Source organism: Scyliorhinus canicula, chromosome 5 (genome assembly GCF_902713615.1).
Source record: "Scyliorhinus canicula chromosome 5, sScyCan1.1, whole genome shotgun sequence".
Classification (NCBI taxonomy): Eukaryota; Metazoa; Chordata; class Chondrichthyes; order Carcharhiniformes; family Scyliorhinidae; genus Scyliorhinus; species Scyliorhinus canicula.
In genome coordinates, this window is record NC_052150.1 from 37,846,642 (window position 1) to 37,873,093 (window position 26,452).

A 26,452-nucleotide genomic window follows, 5' to 3' on the forward strand; every position below is an offset into this window, starting at 1 on the left:
AAAGTCTAGAATGAGCCAGCTATCGAAGGGGTGAAGGATGTCTGTGAACAGTGTGGGAGGCGAATCATGTACATATGTTTCAGTCCTGCCTGAAGCTGAAAAGGGTTTGGAGGATGGTGTTCAGTACCATTTCGGCGGTTTTACACGTGGACGTGGAGCCTGGTCCCCTGGAAGCCATATTCGGGGTGTCAGATTGGCTGGAGCTGCAGGCGGAATGCAGGTTGAATGTGGACGCTTTCGCAAATTGCTCGTAGGCAGGTCTCGTTGTGGTGGAGGTCAGCTTCTGTGTGTCTCGGCATGGTGGGGGGGGACCTGCTGGAGTTTCTGATCCTGGAAAAGGTGAAATTTGCTCTTGGGGGAGGAGGATTGATGGGTTCTACAATTGTTGGGGTTTGTTCATCGTGCAACTTCGGAAGTGAAGTTAGTTACCATTGATTGTTCGTTGGAGGGAGGGGGGGTTGTTTGTGCGGTTGTTTTGTATTGTAAAGCTGTTGAAAATTTGTTGAATGAAAATAGATTCATTCAAAAAAGAAAAAAAGGGAGGGAGGCAGAAGAAAGCAAATTATCAGCTGGTTAGCCTGACTTTGGTTGTTGGAAGATTTGAAAGGATGAGATTGCAGGATATGTAGAAGTGCATAGTAAAAGAAGACTGAGTCAGCAGAGATTTGTCAAGGGGATGTCATGCCTGACAAATCTGTTAGAATTTTTTGAGGGGGCAATGAAGAAATTAGACAAAGGAGAACCAGTGGACGTGATCTATTTGGATTTCAAATAGGCCTCTGTCAAGGTGCCGTACAGGAGGCTGCTAAATAAAATACGAGCCCATGATGTTAGGGGCAAGGTACTGGCATGGATAGTGGTTTGGCTGACTAGCAGAAGGCAAATAGTGGGGATAAAGGGGTCTTTTTCAGGATAGCAGCCAATGACTAGTGTGTTCCACAGGGGTCAGCGTTGGGGCCACAGCTATTCACGATATACATTAATGATCTGGAAGAAGGAACTCAGGGCACTGTTTCTCGGTTTGATACAAAGATATTTAGAGGGACAGACTGTGTTGAGGAAATAGAGAGGCTGCAGAAGGACCTGGACAGGCTAGGAAAATGGGCAAATAAGTGGCAGATGGAATATAATGTAGAAAAGTGAGAGGCTATGCACTTCAGTAGGAAGAATAGAGACATAGACTATTTCCTAAATGGCAAAAGGCTTCGGAATTCAGAAGCACAAAAGACACTTGGGAGTCCTGACCAAGATTCTATTACGGTTAACGTACAGGTTCAGTCAACAGTGAGAAAGGCAAATGCAATGTTAGCATTCACGTCGTGAGGACGAGAATACAAGAGCAGGGATGTACTGTTGAGGCTGTATAAGGCTCTGGTCAGACCCCATTTGGAGTGTTATGAGCAGTTTTGGGCCTCGTATCTAAGGAAGGATATGAAATGAAATGAAAATCGCTTATTGTCACGAGTAGGCTTCAATGAAGTTACTGTGAAGAGCCCCTAGTCGCCACATTCCGGCGGCTGTTCGGGGAGGCTGGTATGGGAATTTAACTGTGCTACTGGCCTGCCTTGGTCTGCTTTCAAAGCCAGCTCCTTAGCCCTGTGCTAAACAGCCCCGAGTGGACAATAGTAGATATGCTGTCATTGGGAGAGGGTTCAAAGGAGGTCCACAAGAACAATCCCTGGAATGAAGGACTTGCCATTTGAAGAACGGTTAAAGACTCTGGGTCTGTACTCGATGGAATTTATCATAGATAGATAGAATTTACAGTGCAGGAGGCCATTCGGCCCATCGAGTCTGCACCGGCTCTTGGAAAGAGCCCCCTACCCAAGGTCAACACCTCCACCCTATCCCCATAACCCAGTAACCCCACCCAACACTAAGGGCAATTTTGGACACTAAGGGCAATTTCTCATGGCCAATCCACCTAACCTGCACATCTTTGGACGGGGGGGGGGAATCATTAGCAGATTCCCTGCTAATAAATACAGCTGGCCAGTTTGGAACCAGCTAGAGAGGAGTGAGCAGAAAGGGAGTTACTGCTGCTGTTGTATATATTTATGTTATTGTAAACAAATGTTATTTCTTTCCATCCTTTAACTCGTGCTGGATAAGTGGTTCCCCACATATTGTTGTGCACGGCCATGGGCCCAGCCTGTTGGGTTGGGACTGGTTGCGCCATTTGCGGCTGCAGTTGCAGCACACCCTCGAAACAGTTTCTGGAGGATTGACGGAGGTACTAGGACGGTACTCCGATGTCTTCCAGCCCAGTTTGGGGAAAATAAATGGGGCCATAGCCCGTATCCAAGTCGAACCAGGAGCACGCTGCGCTATTTCCAGGCGCACCCGGTGCCTTACGCCTTGCTCGAGAAGGTAGAAGGGGAGCTCACTCGTTTGGAGTCCTTGGGTATTATCAGGCCCGTCTGTTTCGCTGACTGGGCAGCACCAATTGTACTTGTAATGAAGCCAGATGCCACAGTTCGCATGTGCGGCAACCATAAACGAGCAGTGAATACAGCTTCCCGTCTCGACCGATATCCAATGCCTCGCAAAGAGGATCTCTACGCGAAGTTTGCAGGCGGACTCTCGTTCACGAAATTAGATACGAGTCACGCCTACCTTCAGTTGGAGTTGGACCCTGCCTCCCGGCCATATATAACTATTAATACACACCGGGGCCTGTATGAATATATACGGTTGCCTTTTGGGGTACCCTCGGCCTGCGCTATTTTTCAACGTGTCACGGAGGGCGGTGCTATGTCTTTTCGTCCAACGTCATTTCGTCCAACGACACTTCGTCCACGTCTTTTGGTCCAACGTCTTTTTGTCCGCCCGTCTTTTGGTCCAACGTCACTTCGTCCAATTATCCAATTACAAATAGTTTAATTTAGTTTTTCAATGTTACTGCTCAAGGATCCTCTCCACCTATTTCGCCTCTTGAAGTTGAGTTCTGCATTTGTGCTGCTTGATCTCCAGACATTATTAAGATAAGCTGCAGGATATTCACCCATGTATGCTCCAGCGTGATGAGAGCCATTGTATCTGATGGAATATTTGATCATTTCAGACCTGTAATGTCAGAACCCACTGTCAACCAGAGGTTTTAATCAGTCGACGAAAATCGAGTTTAAACCTGCTTCTTTCAGAACTGCACTCATTGTCTAAATCCAATTAGACTCCCACTTATATCTGTGTCTGTCGGAATTGTAGAATATCAAATCATCTTGTCCTCTCCCCATTATTCTCTCTCGGGTACAGTTCTGGAAATCTAACTTTTAGGGAATTTCGGGAATTTACAATTTACATCAATTTTAAGTAATTTCGGGAATTTTAAGTAATTAGTAAACTTTTAGATTTTATAACTGCATTTTTAGATTTTTTAACTTTTGAACTGCATTTTTCAACTTGCATTTTACATGCATTTTATCAATTACTTGCATTTTAGCAATTAAATTCACTTGCTGTATTGTACTTGCATTTTATCAATTAAATGGTTTTATACGGAGTTAATTTGTAATTGGATAATTGGACGAAGTGACGTTGGACCAAAAGACGGGCGGACAAAAAGACGTTGGACCAAAAGACGTGGACGAAGTGTCGTTGGACGAAGTGACGTCGGACGAAAAGACGCGACACGCACGGAGGGCATCTTGAGGGGTTTACTGCTTGTCACTGTCTACTTAGATGACGTTTTGATTACAGGGACGTCGGAGCAGGAACATTTGGAAAATTTTGGAGGCTGTCCTTAGACGCTTTTCAGAAGCTGGAGTCCATATACGTCATACAAAGGGAGTCTTTCAGGCGAAGGAAGTACCTGGGCAGTAGTCTACCTGGGTTATCAGGTGGACCGCGAAGGTTTGCACCCCGTCGCAGAGAAGGTGTGTACAATTCAACAGGCTCCCGCCCCGACTGACACTTTGCATCTTCGTTCTTTTCTCGGCCTCGTAAACTATTACGGGAAGTTCCTTCCCAATCTGGAAACTACGCTGGCCCAGTTGCACCTTCTGCTAAAGAAGAATCACACCTGGGTTTGGGGTCAGCCGCAAGAAACCGCTTTCCGGCAGGTAAAACAACAATCATCATTGTCTGGGTTACTAACCCACTATGATCCTCGAAAGCCTTTGCTCATCACGTGTGATGCATCTCCATATGGTATTGGGGCCGTCCTGTCCCACAAGATGGAGAACGAGGCCGAGCGGGCAATAGCTTTCGCCTCCCTCACAGTGACTGCAGCGGAAAAGAAGTACGCGCAGATCGAGAAGGAGGGCCTGGCAGTGGTCTTTGCAGTGAAACATTTCCACCAGTACGTGTATGGCCGCCACTTCACTATCATGACTGATCATAAGCCTCTGCTGGGACTTTGAGAGGATAAGCCAATACTGCCTATCGCTTCCGCATGGATCCAGCGCTGGGCTTTGTTGCTCGCTGCCTATGAGAATTCTCTGGAGCACAAACCAGGAACCCAGATAGCGAATGCCGACGCACTGAGCGGATTGCCTTCAATCGACCGGCCCCATGTCGACCCCCATGACCGGTGAGGTGGCTGCAACCCTAAATTTTATGGCTCCTTGCCTGTCACGGCATTACAGATCCGTGAGTGGACCCAGTCCTTTCAAAGATTCGGCACATAGTCCTGTATGGTAGGCAGCATAGACAGCTCCCAGTCGAGTTGCAGGCATTTTCCTCCAAGCTGTCAGAAATTAGCATGGAAGACGGTATCCTCTTGTGGGGGACACTGGGAATGGCCTGGGCGGCCTTGGGTGTGCTTGCACGCAGATTTTGCCGGCCCTTTTCAAGGATCCATGTTCCTTCTATTAATCGATGCCCAGTCTAAATGGTTAGAGGTGCATAAGATGGTAGGCACAACACCCTGCGCAACAATCGAGAAGAGTCATTTGTCTTTCAGTACGCATGGCTTCCCGAGGTGCTGGATACGCACAAGTGGGGAGTTTGCGAGGTTCATGAAGATGAACGGCATACACCATATCTGCACCCGCTCCATACCACCCAGCTTCCCATGGGGATGGACACGAGACTGGCTCATTTTTTGTTTTCATACGCAACCACTCCACATGCAGTGACTGGGGTAGCTCTCGCGGAACTCCTAATGGGCCAGAGACTTCGCACCCGCCTTAGTATGGTTTTCCTGTACATTGGCGCAAAAGTACACTACACTCAAGAATGGCAGGGACATTGTTTTTCTCTGCACCGCCGATTCGGCAGCTTGCGCTCAGTGACCCAGTGTTCGTTGCAGAACCATGTGGAGATAGAGACTCCGAGATGACGGAGGCAGCGGACTCCGGCTCCAAGATGGAGACACAGGACGCTTCAGAGGGGGAGTCCTCGGGCCCACGGGCCGTGGATGTACAACCGTTACGTCGTTCATCACTGAAGCACCGTTCTCAGTCTCGTTGCACGCCGCCCGATCCACTGGCTCGTGCAAATGGTGTCCGGCCTGCGGCAAAACAAGGCCAACGCCCTCCTTCACCAGGGTCTTCGGTGGATTCCTTGGACTTTTGGGGAGGGGGAATGTTATAACCTGTCTGCTTACCACTGACTGTGGACTAATGACAATCCCACAATTCCCACAATCCTTAGGGAGTATGTGCTTCCCTAATGAGGGGGGGGAATCATTAGCAGATTCCCTGCATAAATAGAGCTGGCCAGTTTGGAACCAGCTAGAGAGGAGTGAGCAGCAAGGGAGTTACTGCTGTTGTATATATTTATGTTACTGTAAATAAATGGTATTTCTTTCTATCCTTCAACTCGTGTTGGATTCTTAGTGGCCCTCACAAAAGATAGGTTCTTGATAACAAGGTTCTTGATTAATAAGGGCATCAGGGGTTACGAGAAGGCAGGAGAATGGGGATGAGGATGAGAGAAGTATCAGCCATGATTGAATGGCAGAGCAGACTCACTTCTGCTCTGATGTCTTATAGTCTTACAGGCAAGGACCATGACTCCAGTTTTCTCAATATTTAGTTGGAGGTAATTCCTCATCCAATACAAGGTGTCAGAAAAGCAAGGTGTTTTTAAATTTACTTTCAGGATAAGAGTGTCATTGGAAAGGCCAGCATTTATTGCACCCCTAATTTATAGAATCACAGAATCTCTACAGTGCAGAAGGAGGCCATTAGGCCCATCGAGTCTGCACTAACTCTCTGAAAGAGCACCCTACCTAGACCCAATCACGCACCCTAGCCTGTAAATCCATCGGAGCAATTCAGCCAATCTGCTTAATCTGCATATCCACACAGACACAGGAAAACGTACAAGCTACACAGTCACCCGGACCTCTAGTACTGCGAGGCAGCATTGCTAACCACTGATTGTCTTGAGCTGCCACGGTGAGCTGCTTTCTTGAACTGCTGCAATCCATGTGGTTTAGGTACACCCACACAGTCCTGTTTGGGCGGAAATCCCAGGATTTTTATCCAGGGACAGAGAATGAACAACAATATAGTTGCAAGTCAGGATGGTGAATGGCCTGGAGGGGACGCTGCAGGGTGGTGTTCCATGCATCTATTGTTCTTGTCCTCTGATGGTAGAGGCATTGGGTTTGAAAGGTTTTGTCAAATGAACGTTTACGTGTCCTGTAAATGCTACACACTGTTGCCACCGTGTGCCCATGGGTGAGGGAATGAATGTTTAAGGTGGTGAATGGGTTGCTGATCAATCTGGTTGTTTTGTCCTGTATGCTATCAAGCAGTGTGTTATTGAAGCTGTACTAATCCAGGCACCATTATGTCACTGACTTGTGCCTTGTCGATGGTGGTCAGGGCTTTGGAGAGTTAGGAAGCGAGTTACTTGCCCCAGAATTCCCAGTCTCTGACTCGCTCTTCTAGCCATATTGATTTAACTGATCCAATTAAATTTCTGGTCAATGGTGAACCAGGGAATGTTGATGTGGTCTTCAATGATGGGTACTGCAGTTGAACATTATGGGGTGAACAGCTAGTCAGATTCTAAACTTCTAGTTGAAGTTGGTTGCAAACGATTGTGGGGCATATATATCTCTTGCCACGTCAGCCCAAGCCTAATTGTTACCAAAGGCACTGATGTTGCGAGTTTGGAGGAATGGGTGTAGAAATTTGGGGTTTAGCTGTTGGATACATTTGGATAACTACAGGTTCCAATTTTCTGAAAAATATCATTCCGACATTTCCTTGTGGGGCCACCATCCTCGTTGCTGGCGAGGGCTTTGTCACCTGCAGGGATGAGGGGAGTACCTCGGGGATTTATGGAAGGATTATGGTGGAAGACACAGTATCGGTGGGTGGATTAAGGCCAAATGGGAGGATTTGGGGTCGGAATTGGAGCACGGGATGTTGTGCGAGGCTCTGTAAAGGTTGAATGCCATGTCTTTGTGCGAGATTGGGGTTAATACAGTTGACGGTGGTGCATAGGGCTAATTTGACTAGGTCTGGGATGTGTAGGTTGTTTGCGGGAGTGGAGGATAAGTGTGGGCGATGTGGGAGGGGACCAGCTATACACGCGCACGTTCTGGTTGTGTCTTAGGCTCGTGAGGTTCTGGGTCACCTTCTTTAGGAGACTATGTCAGCAATTCTGAAAATTGAACTGAAGCCCTGCCCCTTAGCAAGCCCTGCCCCTGTTGGGGTGTCAGACGTGTCGGAGCTGCAGAGGGGGTGGGGCTGATGTTCTGGCCTTCGCCGATTGCTCGAAAGTGAGCGCTGATGGGGAGGAGGTCAGCGTCTCCACCCAATGCCTCAGTATGGATGGGAATCTTATGGAGTTCTTATAAATCGAGAAAGTCAAGTATACAGCGAGGGGTTCTACTGGAGATGGCAGCAGTTTATTCTGTACTTTAAAGAGCTGGTCACCGTTAAGGTGCTGAGGAGGGGGGAGTTTGGGGGATGGGGAGCTTTTTTATTGGGGGTCTTTTTATTTGAGGGTGGTGGTTTTGGGTTGATTTTTATTGTTCTATTGTTATGTATAAAATTGAATATGTTGAATGAAAATATATATATTTTTTAAAAGATTGGTTTCTACTCAAGTGTGTCCACTGTGGTTCAGGATAGCACTCCTGTCCGAGATGGAACATATTTGTTCAATTCTGACTTGGGGGTTTGAGCAGAAAATCCAGGCTCATAATCTTGTACAGCAATGAAGAGAAAGCTGTGCTGTTGGTGTTTTGGGATCTCTATTTAACTTCTCAGCTGGATAACTTCTCTTAGGTGTTTATAAAGATCCATGGCACTCTTTTGAAGAACAGCAAGGGGGTCTGGTGTCCTGGCCGATATTTATCCCTCAACCAACCTAAAATTATCTCATTGTCATTTGTGGGACCTTATAGTGCACAAGTTGGCTACCACATTTCTGACAATATAACAGTAATTACATTTCAAAATACATTTCAGGTCGCAAAGCATTCTGGGACATTGAGGTTATGAAAGGCACCATATGTAAATAATTCTCTTTCCTCATCATCCCACTGTTAAGGGATTCATTCTGACAATATTTATATAATTTTCATACAATCCAAGCATTTTAGCTTACTAACAATGCCCATCAAATATGGTTGGTACAACTGAGCCTCTAGGAACTCTTGTCACTCAAAATCCCTGACGGCATTTTCAGTTTTCAATACGCAAAATACTACTGCCAGAGACAGAAGTGGTAACTTCTCACCAGTACTTTCATCATCACCCCTCTTTTCTTCATTATTTGCACAATCTCTGTCACATTCAGACGGTATTTTTAATTTTCAACATGCAAAATACTACTGCCAGAGACAGAAAAAGTAACTGCTCACCAATACTTCTTTCATCATCACTTCGCTTTTCTTCACTATTTGTGATATTCGCTGTAACATTCAGTCGTTCGGAGACAGGGGCAACTTTTTTGAAAGGACTTAATCTGGCAGGACAACTTGGAAATGTCTTCCTGTTTTGTTCACCAGAAGCAGCTATTAAATTAAATAAAAGCAAATTACTGCGGATGCTGGAATCTGAAACGAAAGGGAAAATGCTAGAAAATCTCAGCAAGTCTGGCAGCATCTGTAGGGAGAGAAAAGAGCTAACGTTTCGAAGGACTCGAAACGTTAGCTCTTTTCTCTCCCTACAGATACTGCCAGACTTGCTGAGATTTTCCAGCATTTTCCCTTTTGCATTAAATTAAAAAAATGTATGTTGACATCTTAAAGGTGAAAAATCCCAGGCTCGTTGAAATACAAGTTAGAAAAACCTTACAAATGTTCAACTAGTCAAATCCACTCTCTCTCTTTCCCTTGGTGTCTGACATCATAAACTATCCATATCAAAGGTGGGAAAGGAAACAGAATGCAGAATGATTTATTTTATCAATTCATTCAATCATTGATCTGTTAAAGTTTGGAGTGCACTGCCTGAAATGTTAGTGCTTTCAAATGATAATTGAACAAATAGCTGGGGGGGGGAGACACACAGATTATGGGGAAAGAGAAGAGAAGTGGGACCAAATGGATAGTTTCCCAAAGAATAGCATAGGCATAATAGGACAAATAGCCTTCTTCTGTGCTGTTTGATTCTTTATCTTTGCCAATGACGCTCTGGCAAGTAAAAAGCCATATTCATTAAATTTATATCCATACAAAGAAATATCACCTCTCCCAAAGATTGGGAAGTGGGGGTAAACATGTTTAAATGTCTCTCTAGCACTGTGGTCACAAATCCAAATTTCATCATTCTTTGAAAAAACAAAGTTAATTCCGTTTTCCCATAGGTCTAAATGCATCGACTTCGCATTTATTTTTGAATGTATAGACTATAACTAGTGATTTTGAAATTTAAAGGAAATTTCTTAAAAAGCACACTGCACATCAAGACTTAAGTCCATAAAAATAGTTTTATCTTGAGCAGTGAATAAATGTTTATTTCATCTCAGAAGTAGCAAGAAATATGAAGCTGTCATATTTCATGTTGAAACAAAGTAAAAGTGATAGCTGCAACTAGATGTCATTTTCTGTTAACATTTTCAAAAACATTTTATGCAGGGCCAAAACTAATTGACTGAGGCTTTCAAATCTCCAACTGAAAAATGAATCAGGAGTGTAGAGGCTGGAATAATTCTTGGCACAGAGGTTGGAATGGAAAGGATAGGTGGAGTGCCTCTGAAATGCACTGATAATTGGTTGAAGCAGAGGAAGCAAAGGGTGATTAAACAGCCATCACATGAAAGAGATTAACAAGTGGGTTGCCTCAGTGATAAAATATGCACATATGACTTAGAAGCGAGTGCAAAAACAAAATTTTACATGTTTTTATATAGTACCAAATCAGGAGGAACATCCAACATGGGGCAGGCTGACAAAATACAAATATCTGGCTAGCTTAGACACCTGTGCTGACAAGCAAGTAATTTCATTCAATGCAGGCAAATACAATCAATACGAGTGAAAAGGCAAAAATACAGTGACAGTATAAGCCAAGTGGTATTATCCTACAGGACATGATCAGAGACAGATCTGAAGATTCTGATGAACAGACCTCTGAAGATATCAGCATACTGTTAAGAAAACAAATAGGAACCTGTGCTGTATAATTAAAAGCCATGATGTGGAGATGCCGGCGTTGGACTGGAGCACAGTAAGAAGTCTTACAACGCCAGGTTAAAGTCCAACAGGTTTGATTCAAACACGAGCTTTCGGAGCGCAGCTCCTTCCTCAGGTGAATGGCGAGGTATGTTCCAGAAACATTTATATAGACAAAGTCAGAGATGCTGGACAATGCTTGGAATGCAGGCATTTGAAGGTAATCAAATCATTACAGATCCAGGGAGAGGGATAATCACAGGTTAAAGAGGTGTGAATTGTCTCAAGCCAGAACAGTTGGTGGGATTTTGCAAGTCCAGGCCAGATGGTGGGGGGTGGATTTAATGCGACATGAATCCAAGATCCCTGTTGAGGCCGCACTCATGCGTGCGGAACTTAGCTATAAGTTTTTGCTCGGCAATTCTGCGTTGTCGCGTGTCCTGAAGACCGCCTTGGAGAACGCTTACCCGGAGATCAGAGGCTGAATAGGAATAGAATACAAATTCCGAGAAAAGAATGGAGGTTTCACAGAGCACAGCATGAGAAGCGAGTACAATTCAGGACACTATTATGAGAACACCACCCAAATATGGAGAGGGTGTAACAAGAGAAAGTAAAATTCTGATGAACAGAATCACCATTTAGAATGGCATGGATTAATCAAGGCCAGTCAGCATGGATTTATTAAGAAAGGATCACATCTTGATTCAATTTTTTTTCAGGGTGTAACAAGCAAAGCTAATAATGGTAGCATGTCTATTGTAGTTTATACGGATTGTAGGGCCTGGACATGTTGGAAAGAAGGATCTATTTCCCTGAGCAGAAAGGTCAATAATCAGAGGTGTGGATTTAAAATAATTGGGAGAAGGATTAGCAGATAGCTGAGAGTTCTTTCACTCACAGGGCAGTATAGGTCTTCGAGCTCACTCCAGAAAAGGTGCCAGAGGCAGAAACCCTCATTGCTTTAAAAGAATATTTTGATATGAACGAAGTAGGATTGTAATCGGTACGGCTATGGTCCAAAAGTTAAAACTTAGGTTAGGCTGGTTAGCTCTTTTTTAGCCAGCATAGACACAATGAGTTGTATAGCCTCCTTCTGTACAGTAAATTTATACGATTTCATACAAAATGATACAAACCATGAGATACAAACCATGCTGGGAAAACATAGATGTTTAGACTAGAAAAGAGAAAGTTCATTCATGATCTTTCTCAAATTTTTCAAGACACTCATGGTATAAGGCAAGATAAACTTTCTTAGGTTTAACACAATCATAGATTCTGCAAGGCCGCAGTGGTTAACGCCACTGTCTCATAGCACCAGGGACCATGTTCAATTCTGGCCTTGAATGACTGTGTGGAGTTTACACGTATAGGGATAGGGTGGAGGAATGGGCCTTAGTGTGCTCTTTGGGGGTTGGTGCAGACTTGATGGACCAAATGGCCTCCTTCTGCACTGCAGGATTCTATGGATTCGAGTACATAGCCTCAAACTTAAGACGGATACATTTGCAGAGAATGGTTAAATGCACAGAATTAACCATCCATGGTGTCGGTGCGGACTGGTAGAATCAAGCAAACTTTGAATAAGCAAAAAAATGATGGAAGGAACAAAAGTCATAAAAGGATTTGATACTCGCTATGTACTATCCAGCACTATGTACTAGCGAGACAGGCCACAGTGGCCTCCTTTTTTCTTCTTAAAGCTGCCCACAATCACAAAGTTGTGCATTTGTTTTTCCACATATTTTGTCACCTGGTGTTGCGCTAGAAATCCTGGGGTGAGGAACAGGCTGTGGTAGTGCTTTAGTTTCTCATTTTTTTTTTTTCATTTTTTTTTTTAATTTAGTGTACTCAATTCATTTTTTCCAATTAAGGGGCAATTTAGAGTGGCCAATTCACCTACCCTGCACATCTTTTGGGTTGTGGGGGTGAAACCCACGCAAACACGGGGAGAATGTGCAAACTCCACACGGACAGTGACCCAGAGCCGGGATCGAACCTGGGACCTCAGCGCCGTGAGGCAGCAGGGCTAACCCACTGAGCCACCGTGATGCCTGCTTTAGTTTCTCATGACTAATAGTTTCACGTGCAATTTCTCAGCAGAAATGAATCATGTAGTAATCAACTTATTTATTTGAATATACATTGTACCTGCATTTCTGGAGCTGGATATTTTCATAGGTGAAGGTTCAAGCGCCTCTGTTAATGCAGATTTCAGAGGCGATTTTGTAGTTGGTTGCAATGTTGATGATGGAGGTGGGCACTTTGGAGCATTCATCTGAGATCTATGAACTTTTGGACTCCTTTGCTCAGAGATCCTATGGAGAGGGTCACTACAATCCTATTTTGAAGTTGAAAAAGGGAGGTCATTAGTTAGCTTCTTTGTCCATTTACATTCGCTGCACAGCAAAGTTTAGGAAGATGTCAGAATCATGGAATATCAGAACAATTTCAATTGTTTGGAATACATGACAGCTTTTCAAAACGGAGATCAGGACAGTGAGCAAACAAACAACCACAGACATGAAATTACCTTCTGGTCATTTGGTCTGCGTGCATAATTATGATGCCTTGTGCATCACAATATATATTGTGATGCCTCCATCCTAACTCACACTGCTACTGTGTGTTCACTAATGTCCTTTAGGGACAGGAAATCTGTCACCCTTACCTGGTCTGGCCTACATATGACTCCATACTCATAGCGATGTGGCTGACTCTTAAATGCTCTCAGGAATGGGCAATAAATGCCGGCCCAGTCAACGATGCCCACATCCCACAAAGCAAATAAAGAAAACAAAAAATACTGTTTTACGATAATACTGGCTGTAATAGTAGCGCAGTGGTGTTGCGCTAATGATACTGGGACAGTAATCCAAAAGCTAATCCTACCAGGCAGCTGGTGAAATAGGAGTTCAATTAATTAATAAAAATTGATCAAAGACTAGTCACAGTAATGGTACCACAAAACTATTGTGGATTGTTGCAAAAACCCATCTTGTTCATTAATATACTTCAGGGAATGAAATGTGTCATCATTACCTGGTCTGGCCTACATGTAGCTCGAGACACACAGCAATGTGGTTGACTCTTAACTGCCTTCTGATATGACCACTCAGTTCCTGGGCAATTAGGGATAGACAACAAATAACGACCTTGCCATATATCCTCTCGCACGCACGCACACACATTTGCATTAAAAAGTAAAAGTCAGATGTGTGTGCATGGACGGCACGGTAGCACAGTGGAAATAAAGACAGCAGGTAAGGGTTATTATGTCACTGCATTAAGGAACAATTGTACCCTATTTTCTTGTATGATGTTAAAGATATTCCTGTATTTTAATAAATACGACTTCCGGTGGTGGCCAATGTGCGAATGGTCGCACATTTGATGGCTCCTGCTCGTGATGGAATTTTCAGACCTTTTCCCTGACTATCAGGTGGATCTTAAGGTGCAGGAGGAGTGGTAGAAGACAGTGTCCCAACAGGATGGAGGTGTGGACCAGAAGTAACCGAAAAAGAAGGGAACAATTGGTGAAAGCTGAAGTAGTGCCCGAGACACAGAAGATGATAGCGGAGGGTCAGGATCGGCCCTGCCCTCTCAGTGGTCGACAGAGCAGCTGGTGGACTTACTTAACGAGAAGTTCACCCAGCAGAAGTAGAATTTGGAGAACCTGGCTCGGGTGGTGGATCCGATAAAGGTGGGAATCGACTGCATGGAGACGGGGCTGGAGGCCCAGAGCCAGGCAATCCAGATCGTGGAGGAGATGGTAGGAGAGCACGAGGAGCAGCTTGCCTCAATGGCAGCAGAGATGGGATTGATGCGGGATCAACAGATGGGGCTGCAGGAGAAAGTGGATGACCTGGGAAATCGGTCTTGCAGGCAGAATTTGAGGATGGTGGGACTGCCGGGGGACAGCAAAAGAGCGGACACCAGTGCGTATGTGGCCCAAATGTTCAAGAAGCTGCTGAGAGGGGGCATTTGTATGGCTCTTGGAAGTAGACCGGGTGCTCAGGGCGCTGATGAGGAAGCCACAGAGGAACCAGCCGCCGAGAGAGATGGTAGTGCGTCTGCACTGGTTCTTGGACAAGGAACGGATCCCAAGGTGGACCAAGCAGGCATGCCTTGCTGAGAGGGCAGCAAGCTGCATGTATACCAGGACCTGGGTGCGGAGTTGGCTAAAAGAGCAGGCTTCATTAAAGTGAAGGCAGCCCTTTAAGAAGTGGGTGAAGTATGGCATGCTGTACCCAACACGTCTGTGGGTGACTTATAAGGCTCGGAAGCTTCCCCTAATCACCTTAAAATTATGTCCCCTCATGACAGCCATTTCCATCCTGGGGAAAAGTCTCTGGCTATCCACTCTATCCATGCCTCTCATCACCTTGTACACTTCTATCGAGTCACCTCTCTTCCTTCTTTGCTCCAGTGAGAAAAGCCCTAACTCCCTCAACCTTTCTTCATAAGACATGCCCTCCAGTTCAGGCAGTGTCCTGGTAAATCTCCTCTGCACCCTCTCCAAAGCATCCACCTCCTTCCTATAATGAGACAACTAGAACTGGACGCAATATTCCAAGTGTGGTCCAACCAGTAATACATCCTTGTTTTCAAATCCTTTCATGACCTCCACGTTCTCTAGATTTCATGTGCTCCACAACCCCAAGATGTCTTGACTTCATCAAATTGGACCCATTGCATATTGCTTCACCATTGCTGGCCATGCCTTTAGCTGCCCAGGTTCTGAAATTACCTCCCTAAACCTCACCTGCCTTCTTCTTCAATCACTTAAAATCTACCCTTTTTTATCAAATTTATCATCTGTCCAGTTTATGTACCTGTTGTAGTGTTCATTAGACTATGCTAAAGCTGCTGCACAAATGCAACTTATTACAGTCTTCTTTTAAACAAAGTATAAAGTCTTTCAGTATTGACGATACAGATGATTTTTTTGGAACCATAAACCAAAAACGTAGAGGCCGGATTTTGGATTTTAACATGTTTTAAGCAAACACGACAATGTCTGGTGATAATCCCTTCAACTAATCACCACATTAAAAGCAAGCATCCATCAGCATTGCAAATAAGCATTACAGTAGCCCAACAAGAGTTTGGTTTCAAATTCCTGGATGTGATAAACTACTAAGTACTTTGTGTAAAAAGTGTTTCAGTTAAACTTATATTGGATTATTAAAAAATTAGCCCCTCTTAACAGCTTACAAACTCTTATTAACTTCAAATAATATTGGAGGTTACGTGATGGCGCTTTTTCCTTTTCTAGGAAAAGAACAAACAAGATTTAGAGGATCCCTCACCAATGTACAAGTTCCTAAATAATTACTGGTTTGCACAATAATACAATTTAATGAGAAATATATACCTCAGACTGCTTGGAGGAATTGTTTTCTCTTTTCTTCTCAGCACTCCACAAGTTGCCCTTCGGCAAACGATTACGAATAATAGCCAATTCTTTTTCACGCTCCTGAAACACAATTACAGCAACAAAACTGTGAAAAGGGGGTTATTCTGTTTTGACAAGAGGCATATTTAATATGCTGTCAATTAAACTGGCTGCATAATATTCCAAGTTATGAAAGTTGCAACACTACCTATATTACCAGAACTCACAACCCAAGTTTGAGCAATTACTGAGTTAATAAAGAACTTAACAGAAGGAAATACATTTAAAAATTGTACCAACTAGTGCAGTCTTCTGTTTTAAATTTCAAATTTAAACAGCGTGCATCTGCGGGAATATGGGTTCACATGACCCACAGTGGCTAGCACTGCTGCCTCACAGCACCAGGGATCCAGGTTCAACTCCAGCCTTAGGTGACAGTGTGGAGTTTGCACATTCTCCCCGTGTCTACACGAGTTTCCTCCGGATTCCTCCCACGGTCCAAAGATGCACGGGTCAGGTGGATTGGCCATGCTAAATTCTCCCTTAGGGGAAGGTTAGGTGGGTTATGGGATTATAGGGATGGAGAGTGGGCCTGGGTAGGGTGCTCTTTCGGATATCAATATAGATTCAATGGCCCAAATGGCCTCCTACTGCACTGTAGGGATTCGATGAATGGGTGGCTTGTGGTATCAGCATACGAGTTAAAACAGCTTTCAGTTCTGCTGAACATGGATTCTTTGTAAAGAATGAAAAGCTGGAGGAACGGGAGGGTCACTCAGATATGCCTGGAGGTCTGCGACATGTTATTTGGACACTGTTTATGGTAGTAACATGATTGAAGAGCTCAAGTGAACCACATAACTGTGGTAACAGTATCATCAGCAGAGATCAAGATGAACATTAGTGTATCCTCTTCATATCACTGGGACGTTTGCCTTGCACATATTTTGATGCATTGTAGTTTAATGCAAGTATACATAGAATGTGGAGATGAAAAAGTAAAATTGGTATTGGTGTTTTGAGGAAAACCCATTTGTTGCTCTAGCCAGGCTAGAGTTAAAAAGTATGGTACCTAATTCTTAGTAAACTGCAAATTCAACAATAAAGAATCATATAACTATATGGAATTGTAGCGTGTAATTTCACTGAGAATTCGTGTTGGATTGAATAACGTGAACTTGTTAAAGACAAAGATTTGTTTCTGTGATTGTTACAACTGATGTTTATTCTTTTAATTAGTGTCACAAGTAGGCTTAGGAAGTTACTGTGAAAATCGCCAAGTGGCCACATTCAAGCTCATGTTCGGGTACGCAGGAGGATTCAGAATGTCCAATTCACCTAACAAGCACGTCTTTCGGGACTTGTGGAAGGAAAACGGAGCACCGGAGGATCCCTACAAGAACACAGAGAACATGCAGACTCCATACAGACAGTGACCCAACCCGGGAATTGAACCCGGGTCCCTGGTGCTGTGAAACAGCAGTGCTAACCACTGTACTGCCGTGCGAATATAGAATAGGAGAGCAGTCCAACATATTGCCTTAAATTCCTAACTTGCGTTGCATGCACTCATTTTACATTGGAAATGTGTGTGGGGGGTGGGGGCTACCATTAAATTTGTAAACATCAAAATTACATTTCTAAAATATCTCTTATTCAAAATACACATTTAATTGAATAGCTTATCACAAATGGAAAATAACACATTTAGGAGAAAGAATGTTGACAATAAAAAAAATCTACACAAGTTTTAAAGTGCTCCATTAAGCTCAAAACAACGCAAACTGAATAAAATATAATGATACCATTCAGAATCATGATTCAAGTTAAAAATAAATTAAGTCAAAATATAGTTGCGCAAATAAGTTGAACTACTCTCTACATGCTTAATTCAGTTATGTACAGAGCAACGTTCTGTATTAACAGAACAAGAAGCATGAAATTACTCCTTGTGCAACAAGGATATATTTGGAAATTTCGACAGGAATGGAAGGGTAGGGCAAAAAGTAGTTTTACTGCGTCTGAGGACAAACTGATTTGAGGTGGAATGAGGCTGGGAGAAAAGATGGGAATCGTAGGAAATAGGAAAAGGAGATCACTGCAGTTGACACAGTGATGATCATGATCCTGTATTGAGAAAAGGGCAGTTGCTACAAATGCGTCCTTCGATGCTCTAATCTCAGAGCTTCTGGCCTTCATTCACACTGCCTGTCAGACTCAAAACAGTTCAACAATGCTCCATATTAACTCCACCCTATTCACGTCATTGTTATCCTATTACTTCCAATTTTAATTCTGTACTCCTTTCTATGAACTCCTATCTATTATTATCGCCTATCTACTGTGTTTTCTATATTAATCTGCGTGACCATTTTGGCTGCCACTTCTTTCTTTACCTATCCCAGAAACTTCTCCATCTTCATGCCTTTTTTCATCTCGCCCCTCCAAAATATTCTGCCCTAGTAACTCCACATGAACCCTTGACCTTCCTGCTCTATTGATACCATCCCAAGCTTCACTCTCTTTTACAAAAGCCACTGTTTCTCTGTGCATCCCTTGATATCCTAACATCCTAAGGGCTCAACAAGGCACACAGTACGGACACAATATGAGCAGCAACCCAAATTGTCCCATTCTACTCTCGTTGAACATTCCAACAGCATGTTTGCTACCTTGCCAATCTCCTACCAGTCAACTCACTCCTTTCACTGCTGACCTCTGGAGTTTCCAGTGGATAGTTCTCACTGCCTCGTTCTGCAATTCCCTCCCTCCATGAGAATGATAAAAAAAAGCCTGGGTTCTCCGCTTTGGGACGCCAGAAACACAAATCACGACTGGGCAGAGAATCACAGGCAATCAAAAAATAGAGGTTTGCGTCTGGCACCAATTCCGACACCATGCTCTGGTCCCCCACTAGCGAGATATCGATGATTCCACCCCCTGCCAGCAGATCCATGCAAAACATGATTGAGTCATTTGTGTGGATTTCAATATCATTAGCAGCATGAACACTTCACGCTCCAGCCACCAGGATGCTCTGCCCCGATTAAGCGGAAGTCTCAATGGTGCGAATTAGTGCAACTATTTACAAGCAGGGGCAGGGTGTCATAGCTGAGGGGGAGTGGGAGGCAAAAAAATTCTGAAAATCCCTCAAGAGCTGTCGGGCTTGCTGGTGGATGGTTGCCCGGGCTGGGCTCGGTAGTGGGAGCGACTTGCTGCAAGGTGCAAAGTCAGTGGACTTGGGGTGTACCGCTTGGGACCAGGGTGGCCTGGCTCAGATCACCACTGCTGTAGTATGTCTTTTAAACACGCTTTTGGTGCTACTTGCAGGCTTCTGACTGCTCACACTGCTGAGTGCTGCCTGTGTCCTCAGAATGCCTCGGGTCTTCTGGAAGCCCTCCTGGGCCACCCCTTTGGACACCCTCATACCACAGCTGTTTCATTAAGGGGGTGGGTTTGGTCAAGCATAATCAGGCACCCACCAGACGTTGGAACTCCTTAGAAGTGATTCCCCACTGCAGAGGAAGCAGGGGATCAGCAAAGCTCATCTTAACTAGAGGATACCTGCACAGGGGCCTTTGGAACCCTTCTTGCTTCTCTGCCCCTCTCAAAGGCCTCACCAGTGGCCCCTACCCCTCAATATCACCAGCTGACTCCGCCTGGTGAGGCCGGCAGCACTGACTGCCTCTACCACCACCTCCCAGGCGCTGCTCAAGAGGGCAGGCTCGAGTCTGAGGCCCACCTTGCGGATGAAAATGTCCCTCCTCTCCTCTCTGGCATGGAGCTGGGGATCCACCTTGGATTCCCGAACTCTGGGGGCAGGTCTTCTGTGAGCCACCTTCATGGCTGCAGTATATGCTAAGTGGTGCACTTAAAACAGCTCCAGCTATCCGTCCCTTTAGCGCTAACTCCAGCCCCAACGTTTACAATGCCTGCTGGGCCGGGAATTGCTCCAAATTCACACCTGCAGAGTACTGCTCCATTTGCATATCATGATTCGTGTACCGAATAGCGCCCCAATAGAAGTGTAAATTGCATGCTATTCAGTCCCAATGGCAACACTTTTATTCCAACCAAATTCTGTCACCAAGATAACTCAGCCTCTGTAAGGAACAGCTTCTCATTCTCAGCGAATTCAATCGCATTTCAACTTATTCTGTGTCTTCAGAGTTAGGCTCTTAGGTTCCCTTCATCCTTCTCTGCCTAAAAACACCCCAAAACACATTCACAGCCTCCTCATTGACCTTTCCATTTCACATGGTCTTGCTGGACCCAACCTATGAAACATGTATAGGAATCTCTGATCACTCCCTTGTGTCACTCTCCATCCATATCTCCCTTTCACCTCAAAATCACCCCCTTCCGTATCCAGATTTTAAAAACGAACTACTTCTCTTTCTACCTCCCCCTCCCCTCTCTCTCCCTTCCCTTCCCTCCCCCACTCCTCCTCCTCCTCCTCCTCCTCCCCCACCCCCCGTCACATCTAACTGCAATTTCCAACTGTCTATCTCCCAGCCCTCTGTTCAGTATATTTCTGCAGCTACTGATTTACATAAACACACCCTCATCTCCACTGTTGATGCTCCTGCCCCCAATAAAATCATCATAAGGGCAGCACGGTGGCACAGTGGTTAGCATTGCTGCCTACGGCGCTGAGGACCCGGGTTCGAATCCCGGCCCTGGGTCACTGTCCATGTGGAGTTTGCACATTCTCCCCGTGTCTGCGTGGGTTTCACCCCCACATCCCAAAAGATGTGCAGGATAGGTGGACTGGCCACGCTAAATTGCCCCTTAATTGGAAAAAATAATTGGGTACTCTAAATTTTTTTTTAAAAATCATCATACTCTCTCACCCTGGCTGTCCATCTGGTACAGCCCTCATCTTGCCTCCCTTAATTCCAACAAAGACTTGAAAAGATATGGTGGACAAATGGCCCAGCCAATCAGCACCAGATTTAGCTGGACCACAAAGAATTATGCATCCTCACCTTCTCCTCTAAAACTGCTCTGCATTCCAAGATGAGCCTGGATTACAAAGATAATCTCTTCTTCCTTTCTCAACTGGGAAGACTGAAGCCACTGACTTTGGTCATTGCTCCAAAAGTTAATTCTCCAACTACCAACTTTATCCCTCGAACTAGCAATTGTTTGAGACTAAATTTGTCTGTTTGCGACCTTGGTGTCATACTTCACTCCAAAGGAGCTTCCAACTGCAAGTCTGCCCCATCACTAAAAGACTGCCCACAAAGTCCCACCCCTGAGATCTGAACACAATGTAGGCCAACAGTGCAGTGTAGTAGTGAAGAAGTGTTCAGAGGCGCCATGTTTCAGGTGAGGCTTCACACAAAGGCCCCATCTACTATCTCAGGTAGAAATAACCGGTCCCATAATACTATTTTGAAGAAGCACAGGGTAGCTCTCCAATGTATCCCACCCAATATTTATCTTTCAATCAACATCACTAACTATTCATCATTACATTGTTGATTGTGGGATACTACTTAACAACAGTGACTATAGTTGAAAAGCACTTGGCTGCAAGGTTCTTTGGCATGTCCCAAGGGAATGAAAGGCTCTAGATAATGTAAGTCTTTCTTCGGAGCTGTGGAGACCTGTCAAGACATGTGGTGTTTATCTAGAGACCATAATTAATCCTGGAATAAAGTTCAGACTCAGACCTGTTTAAATTGCTGAGTTAGATTTGCTGTAGCAGAAGGTTCCTGCTGTTTAAGAAGTCGCTCCTGAATTGCTTTTGTGTTGGGTGTAACATTGGTAGCTCTCTGTCCAGGAGTGGATGGGGCAGGACTTGATACAACGTGCTGTTGGCAACGCTCACCAAAACGTTCCAGGAAAGACTTGGCCCCTGTATCACCTGTAACACATTTGGGGATTAAATGATGGTCATCACACAAATACAATAAGCCTTCAATTCAACAGCAGGTGAAATTGAGAAATTTAATTGTCGCCGTGTGCAATTTTCCAAATATTTGGCCTGTCGCCAAGTATTCTTAGTAATAGCAATTTTGAATAGGAACCAATTGACAGCAAGTTAAGAAAATAATTGTGGTTAAATAGAATACATTTTCTTAAAATGTAATTGTTTATATTTGAGAAATTTCTAGCATCAATCCTGAACTTAGATAAGTGGAACGATAAAACCATTTAAAAAAAAAGAGAACTTCATTTAAAATCAGGCATTGTGGCTTTCTTCCCCCAATGGTCTGTTTGGCACAGACTATGTTGGACTTTCAATATCTTACTGATTCAATATCTTACTGATCTCCAGCTTGTGCTGAGAAATATTCTCAACCAGGTGAGGAACTGGGGCATTCCAACTGGTTTCCCCAGACATGAGAAAATAATGTTTGCAGATCAATTAAAGTACAAATCAAAACCATTTTAAATACTCAACACTAAGAAAGTCAGACTAATTCTGGAAGTCTTTTCATTGCATAAACAAAAAGATATTGACCTTCATAACTTTGTTTAAACCATCTACAATCTAACATTGCTTGAGAAACAGCTTACCTGGAGTAGCTAGATTGTCTCTAGGCTGAACCTGGGCTGTCGTCACTTTGGTTTGTTGACATTTGGACAGATTCTGATGCTGGGCCAATGTTCCTTTCACTGCTAATGGTTTGGCTTCAGCTTTCTTTGGACTGAGTACTTTGGGCAAATGACCAGTTCCCTGACAAAATAATTTAGCCAATATAAGTGAGGCCAGAAGAATTATGTTTACCTACAAATATGACATTGCAAAGCTGTCAGAATTTTTCTTCAAATATGAGAGATGTATTTAAATTGCAACTTCCAGTGGTGACATATAGGTGGATATCACACGTTAGGTGGCTCCTGCTAGAGTCTCTGGTTTTTGGACCTTAATGCCTGATTTCAGTTAGTGAATAAGTTGGTGTGGGAAGCTATAAGGAAGATCCAAAATGTAGAAGACCCAGAAGAAGGGCACTGGAAAGAAGGGAGCAAAAGTCCGCCGTCGAGCGAGTTGGTAAGTAAGAGCTCCCTCACAGTGGAAACTCTGACCGAGGTGATGATGGGGAGATGAAAAGGCAGTTCGTCAAGCAAATGGAGGTGCTGTGAAGGGAAATGATGGCTGCGATGAGAGCGTGTGGCAGAGACGATTACCCCAGTAAAGGCAGCAGTGATGAAGACGTCGGTCGAGGTGCGGGAGCAAGGAGAGAAGTTGAAGGGGGTGGAGGACGATCTGTTGCAGCAGAGAGTGACCAGTTCACCACAATAGGTGAGGAGCTATGGAGGTTGACAAAGGGTTCAGGGCAAGGTGAAGGATCTGGAGAATAGGTCCAAATCTGCAGATCGTGAGCCTGCCGGATGGGGTGAAAGGAAGAGGCCGAAAAAGTACTTTGCAAAGATGCTGATGGAGTTGGTGGGAGAGGGTGAAGAACCCTCCCGCTATGAGTTGGACAGGGCACATCGGTCGCTCAAGCTGAAGTTGAAAACAAATGAGCCAAGGGCGGTCGTAATCTGCTTTCATAAGTTCCACATGAAGGAGAAGATCTTGGGTGAAGCAGAGGCGAGATGCAAAGGCGTCGGTAGACAAATATACCAAGACTTGACAGTACAACACAGAACATAGAACATAGAACAGTACAGCACAGAACAGGCCCTTCGGCCCTCAATGTTGTGCCGAGCCATGATCACCCTACTCAACCCACGTATCCACCCTATACCCGTAACCCAACAACCCCCCCCTTAACCTTACTTTTTTTTATTAGGACACTACGGGCAATTTAGCATGGCCAATCCACCTAACCCGCACATCTTTGGACTGTGGGAGGAAACCGGAGCACCCGGAGGAAACCCATGCACACAGGGGGAGGACGTGCAGACTCCACACAGACAGTGACCCAGCCGGGAATCGAACCTGGGACCCTGGAGCTGTGAAGCATTTATGCTAACCACCATGCTACCCTGCTGCCCCAAAGAGTTGGCTAGCAGCCTACAGATGGGTAAAGGCGGCACTGTATACCAACGGCGTGAGGTTTGGAGTGGTTTACCCTGCAAAGTTGAGTGACGCACAACTCGAGGGAGGTCGATTTCAAGACAATGGAGGCGGCAGATGCTTTCGTGAAGGCCGCAGGACTGGGATTGAAATGAGTCACGGAACTGGGACTGAGGAGATGAGGATTGTGTTTTGTATTTTATGGGGGGGGTGGGATTGTTTGATTTTTCTGCCTTTTGAATGGGAGTGTAGTTTATTTTTGTTTATAGTTGTTTACATTGGGCTCTGGGTTTGTATCCTTTTTTCTTGGGTCACGGTTTTGCACTGTTCTTTAATACAAGGGAAGTGGGGGATTGTTAGGGTATCGGGAGCTGGGTTACGAAGGAGGTGAATGGTGGAGAGGGGGCCTCCGGCAGGTACCGCTGCACTAACAAATGAAGATAGGCACGTGAATGGGAATATTGGGGAACGGGCCACGGCCACAAGCATGTTTTGATGGGCCTGGGAGCGGTGAAAATGGGGGGAGAGGGCATCGATACTGGGAGAGGTGTTTGCAAGAGGAAGTGGATGGGAATGATTCTGGGAGGGGGTGGTTGGATGGTAACAAAAGGATGGGGCAAGTCAGACCAGAACCTGGGGTTCTTATGATGGTGGATAGAAGGGGAGTGGTGAGAGACCTCCAGTCAGAATAGGAACGTGAGGCGGTTTGGGGGACCAGTGAAGAGATTGAGTTTTTTGGGGTTCTTGCATCCACGTATTCAAGGGAGTATTCGTTTTTTCTCCCCAGTGCACAAGGTGTATTCGAGGATTGGCTTTTTTGTGGTGGCATTAGGTCGAACAGGGAAAGCGGTGCGTCAGCTGAGAAGGGCAAGAGGGTCTGTCCACGAGCATGTGGAGGAGGTAGGACATATGTTGGTCAATCAACTGCGGAGGGAGGCTGCAGCTGGAGAGATAATTTGGGTACGAGACAAGGCGGAGGAGTTGTTGGTGGCTCCAGAGCAGATTAATAAAGTTATTTGAGGGATTTTATAGGGAGCTGTATAGGTCGGTGCCATCAGAAGGGGAGTGAGAGATGGCCTGGAGTGTCCGAGGCTATGAGAGGAGGAAAGGGCAGGGTTGGAGGAGCCAGGAGGGGAACAGGAGGTGAAGGTGGCGATTGGGAGGATGCAGGCAGGGAAGGCGGTGGGGCCCAATGGATTCCTGGTCGAATTTCAGGACAAGTTGCCGCTGTTGATTATGGGAATGTTCAAGGACGCGATGGGTAGGGTGGCATTGCCGGAAACAATGGGCAGGCTTCCATCCCGTTGTTGTTAATGAAGGACAAGTATCCGGTGGAGCATGGGTCATATAGGCCCATATCTCTGCTTAATGTGAGCACAGGGATTGGCGTTGCTGAACCAGCTTCATTATTACTGGGCGTTAAATGTGGAGAAGGTGCGGCAGTGATGGGAAGGAGAAGGGATAGAGTGGGTGAGGATGGAGGAGGAATCTTGTAAGGGGTCCAGTTTGAGGGCTATGGTGACGGCAGCATTGCCAATTGCGCCGAGTAGGTATTCAGGGAGGCGAATGAGTGGTGAAGATCAAGGAGAAACGGAAAGAGGAGATCAATTGGGGAGTATGGAGTGAGGCACTGCATAGAGTAAACACAACCTCCTCCTGTGCAAGGTTGAGCCTGATACAGTTTAAGGTGGTGCATAGGGTGCATATGACTCGGGCCACAGTTGTTCTCGAATGTGAGAAGGTTGTTGAATGTGGTGCTTTCTCCGATGGATGGAAGGGAGACGGAGGTGATGGTGACGATGGATGCAGAGAAGGTGTTTGATCAGGATTATTTGATGGCGGTACTGGAGAGATTTGGGATTGGATTGAAGTTTGTGGCATGGGTTCGGCTACTGTGCAAGGAGCCGATGACGAGTGTGCACACAAATAGCACAAATTCAGGGTATTTTGCACTACACCTGGGTACGAAGCAGGGATGTCTCCCTCTCGGTTTGCATTCGCTATGGAGGCCTTAGCCATTGTGCTGAGGAGCTCGGGGATGTGGGATAATGGGATGTGGGGTGGGGGGGGGGGGGGGAAACGAGAAGGGGGAAACATAGGGTGTCCCTATATGCCGATGAACTGCTGCTGCATATTTCAGAGCCCAGCATGTCGGGCGGGAGCATAATTGAGTTGCTCCAGAGATTCAGGACGTTTTCTGGTATAAACTGAATTTGGGGAAAAGCGAGTATTTTGTGGTATCTCCACCGGGAATCGGAGCGGGGTGGGGGGTGGCTGCCATCGCACCTGGCGGCGACTCATTTTAGGTGCCTGGGGATGCATGTGGCACCGGACTGGCAGGGCTTGGGAAGTTTACATTCACTAGTTTGGTGGGGAGGGTGAAGACGGGTGTCAAGGTGGGACAATCTGGACTTCCGGTTGCGGCTATGACTAGCTAAGCCGCACATTTGGAAGCTCCTGCGACAAAGGTGTTTTTGGGCCAATTGGAGGGCCCCAACGGCGCTGAAAAAACGAATCCCGGTGGGGGAAGGTCCCCTGAGGAGAACTAGAC

General features: G+C 45.3%; 1 protein-coding gene across 2 annotated transcripts in view; it reads right to left on the reverse strand.

Annotated features, from left to right (window-relative positions):
* The window catches only part of anln (anillin, actin binding protein), a 156,550-nt gene that overhangs the window by 78,009 nt on the left and 52,089 nt on the right, over positions 1-26,452 (reverse strand). For both annotated transcript variants that reach the window (XM_038796920.1, XM_038796921.1), the window contains exons 5-9: positions 22,455-22,614; positions 21,605-21,798; positions 15,906-16,007; positions 12,680-12,869; positions 8,771-8,923 (exon numbers count right to left, since the gene is read on the reverse strand). In XM_038796920.1, the coding sequence (XP_038652848.1) occupies positions 8,771-8,923; positions 12,680-12,869; positions 15,906-16,007; positions 21,605-21,798; positions 22,455-22,614 (799 nt within the window). The remainder of the gene's footprint in view (positions 1-8,770; positions 8,924-12,679; positions 12,870-15,905; positions 16,008-21,604; positions 21,799-22,454; positions 22,615-26,452) is intronic.